Genomic DNA, 3893 nt, shown 5'->3' with positions numbered 1-3893 from the left:
AAATTAAATTGTCAACATTAAATTTCCCTTTGGGATTCATAAAACATTTCTGAATGCAACTGAATAAACATTAGGACCAATTTTTCATTTAAACTTGTTTTCTTGTTTTTTTACATTTTAGAGAGTCTCCTTTAGTCTCCAAGTGCTATGTCCAGGCACAATACTATTTTAGTTTTGTATCGACACTGAAGATGTTTTTTTGTTTCATTTTTGCTCTTGTTAATTTTAGATATCTGGATTATTTTTACGTTAAAATAATAATACCTTAGATGACCCTAAAATACTGTGAGCTTTTTATATTAAGTGAAATATTTGTAAGGCTTTAATCATTTGATGTTTTTTTTTTATCCTCATGGGATCAAAAATGGTATCGAGTTTAAAACATTTTCCTGGGTATCAACATTGTGCTTGAAATTTTAGTATTATGACAACCCTAAAGAGGTATAGTTGTTTCTGTGGGGAAGAGTAAGTGCCTAGAGGAAATATGATAAATATTATAGATTTTTAGGTAAATATGAAAGTACTTGAAACAGATGACAGCTTGAACCTTTTGTTTAGGGCTGCAGTGCTGAGTTGGAAATGTGTGGTCAAAGTTCTTCATCAGTCAATGTTTTATCAGTTTGCTTTAAACTGACAACACATCCGTTTTTAATTAACCATATGGGCTGAGATCATCCTTTTCAGCAGTAATGTTTGGTCAATCTTTGCTGTAATTTGACCAACAGCAGCCTTGATTTTGCAGCCATGATTTTGACTGCTAATTCCTCTAAACTAATAATATTTAAGAACATCTGAAAAAAAGAAACTCTCCAAACTCAGCCTGCCTGCACTCCCAGTATCAGCACCTGCAGCCTGTAATGGTAAAAATGGGACACACTTCAAATCTCAGTAACTAGCTAACACGACAACACAGAACCCACATTTTACAAGTTAAGAGATTAACTGTTTTATTTTTGGTTGTGTAGTGTGAATATTTTCATGTGAGTTGGGCATCTGACCTCTGACAGAGACATTTAATTGATTATAAATTGTAGAGGACATTTTAAAAGATTTCCAATTCTTTTTTATAAAAAAAAAAATTACTTTGTGTTTTCAGTCGAGTTCATTGACAGATTCCAAAGGATTTCCAGAATTTCCATGGATTGTATTTATTTTACTCTCTACCATGAAATGAAAGATTTAGGACATTTTCATAAGGAAGTGATTGACTACGCTTTTGGTTGGTGTTGACTGTATTTTTATTTTTTTTCTATGCTCATTGCAGAGATTTGAGATATTCATTTGTGGCCACTGTTTGCAGAGATTAAATTGAAACAGGATTATATGCTTGGGCTGAATTGAGTGAGAACAAACATTAAGAACTTATAACAAACGTAAGAGTCTCTTTTCTTCTTCTATCATGAGCTGAATCCTACAACCTAAAGAGGAAGCTGATTTAACCCGCGACCACTCAAGCTCTTCTGTTGGTAATGATCCATCTCTCACACAAATGAAATATTTAGAAAGCTATCTCAAGCCTATTGTTAAATAGATCAGAAGGTCTGTTTAGCTGTGAGGCTGTATCTCAACCCAGGAGCCCTGGAAACTTTGTTAGCGGGTGCTGCATAGCTTGTCATTCAAGAAAGACGGGACATTCTGAATACAAACCTGCCGCGCTTAATCAAGAAACGAAAAATATGTCATAGGTTGGGTCTTTCAGCAGCATACAAGCATAACGATCCAAAAATTCATGGCATAATCAAAACAGAAGCGCTTCACCATCAGGCACAAAAATAACTAGGGCTGCATCTAATGGTTATTTTGCTAATCTATCAATTTGTTGATTATTTTATCAATGAATAATCGAATGAGAAAGGTTCCATAAGGTTCCCTAAACCAGAAGAAACTAACACTTTTCCACTTGAGGAGTTGTGGATAGATTTTTTTTTCTTAATCTTAAACTCAAATGTTTTATATATATATATATATATTTTTTTTTTTTACAATTTTGAAAAAATGACTGCTCTACGTGGGTGCCTCGGTCAGCAAAAGGCAGAATTTCTACCCTCAGTAAACAAATAATTGACGACTAATTAAGATGACTATCATTTAACAATCGACTAATCACAATAAATCCATTTAATTGTTTCAGCCCTTAAATCAACCTTGGCCTAAAAGGAGATAAGGGAAGATTTTGAACAATCTAGAAATGGTGAAAGAGACCTCTCTCTGTTGTATGCTCAAACCATGTAAAATACAAAGCAAAGACTTAAGTTCTACCCAGTTTACAAAACCAGGTTTACAGTATAAAGTGCTTTCAAGAACCACAAGCCTTTTTTTTTATCATTATATAACCACAAATGTTTGTAGGGCACCAGCTAAGAATGCAAACAGCAGACATGTTAGAAACAATTAAGTTAAACTGAGAATGCACATACTTAGAGGAGACCTACAAACAAAAAACAAGAAAAGAAAAAAAAAAAAACTTTTTACTATCCTCATTGGAAAACAGCATACATTCATGAACATCTAGTCTTTTTATAAAGTCCAGATGTGAAGAAATTGTCTTGGAAATCCATTGGTGATTTATATGATTATCAGAAGGGGTTATGCATTTATTAGATCCTGTTTAAAGGGGTGTGTGAAGTTGAGATGGAGTTTGAGTGTCTGTCTGCAGAGACTATTGCCTTTAAAGCTTTGGGAAATAAACTGTCACAGCAGGTGTTTTGCAATCAGTGGACATTTTAAAGCAATTATCTCTCAACACAAGACCCTCCTGAATTAATGTTATTGAACTAAAAGAAATATGTTTTTATTAGTACTACAATAATGGTTTTATTTTGAAGGTTGATATACAATAATATGGTTGCCAACCATGTAATAGACAGTTGGGATAAGGAATAGGTTCTGTCACCTGGATTGCTCATTATATTCCAAATACAGGAAGAATGGGTAAATTCTTGTGTTTGTTTGGGTAAACAAAAGTTTTTAAAACCTTTCAAAAGTCTGCCACAGGTATGCTAACCTTAAATGTAGACAACACAGAAACAAAACTTAAGGACAGTAACTTACCACCGACTTCTTCCACTCCTTCCAGAAGCATATCTTTGGTAAAGTTTGATATCTGCCCGGTGAACGATGACAGACTCCCACCGACATTTCCCAGGGACTGGCCGAGGCCAGAGCCTAGTCCACCCAGCCAGGAGGACATATTGAGGGGCTGTTAGCCCAACAAAAACAAAACAAGTCCGAGGGAGACAGGAGAGCTAGCCACGGCTTTAGCTTTACTCTTACGAGGTCAACTCGGACATTAAGCTAAACTATAAATTGTACAATATATTAACGTATGTGGTATTAAAATCCACTTATTTGGGTGCGTAACTAAGCGGGTTTTACTACTATTAGGAGCATTTAGCAAGAACTAAAACACCGGCTAACAACAGCTGCTTGGTGTCCAGGAGGAATTTATCGGGACAAACTAGTCACGAAACATTATAGTCGAACAAAACATTGACTTATATGTCGGTTTCTGTCAAAGACGGTTATATCCGCAGGCGGTTTCGGCCATACGTGTTGAAGTTGTTTTCCTTTTTAGCGATCTATAGACCTGAAAGTGCCACCTCAACTGCAGCCATTATCAGCTTTGCTAAGCTGACAGGTTTGACGTGGACACGGACCTCCGCAGCGGTGCATTGTGGGATACTGGAAGTCCTCCAGTGGAGGACCAACAAACAGACCTAGAAATAAGTACCGGTAAAGAACAGGAAATAAAAACAGTAATTAAATCTTATTAGCGGATGAAAATATTTTATTAAAAATAACTCTTAATTTTGGTTTATGTCACATTTGGTCAAATTAAGACATCCAGCGTGTCTTAATGGTATTTCATTAAATTGGTTTGGTATGTGTTTCTT

General features: G+C 35.4%; 1 protein-coding gene across 1 annotated transcript in view; it reads right to left on the bottom strand.

Moving 5' to 3' along the window:
• Positions 1-3633, bottom strand: part of trip11 (thyroid hormone receptor interactor 11) — a 28999-nt gene extending 25366 nt beyond the window's left edge. The window contains exon 1 of the mRNA XM_015390673.1: positions 3052-3633. Within this exon, the coding sequence (XP_015246159.1) occupies positions 3052-3190 (139 nt within the window). The 5' untranslated portion in view covers positions 3191-3633. The remainder of the gene's footprint in view (positions 1-3051) is intronic.
• Positions 3634-3893: the final 260 nt, after the last annotated feature.

The sequence above is a fragment of the Cyprinodon variegatus genome, unplaced genomic scaffold, assembly GCF_000732505.1.
Source record: "Cyprinodon variegatus isolate N-32 unplaced genomic scaffold, C_variegatus-1.0 Scaffold21, whole genome shotgun sequence".
In the NCBI taxonomy this organism is placed as follows: Eukaryota; Metazoa; Chordata; class Actinopteri; order Cyprinodontiformes; family Cyprinodontidae; genus Cyprinodon; species Cyprinodon variegatus.
This window is presented reverse-complemented; position numbering and strand designations above follow the sequence as displayed.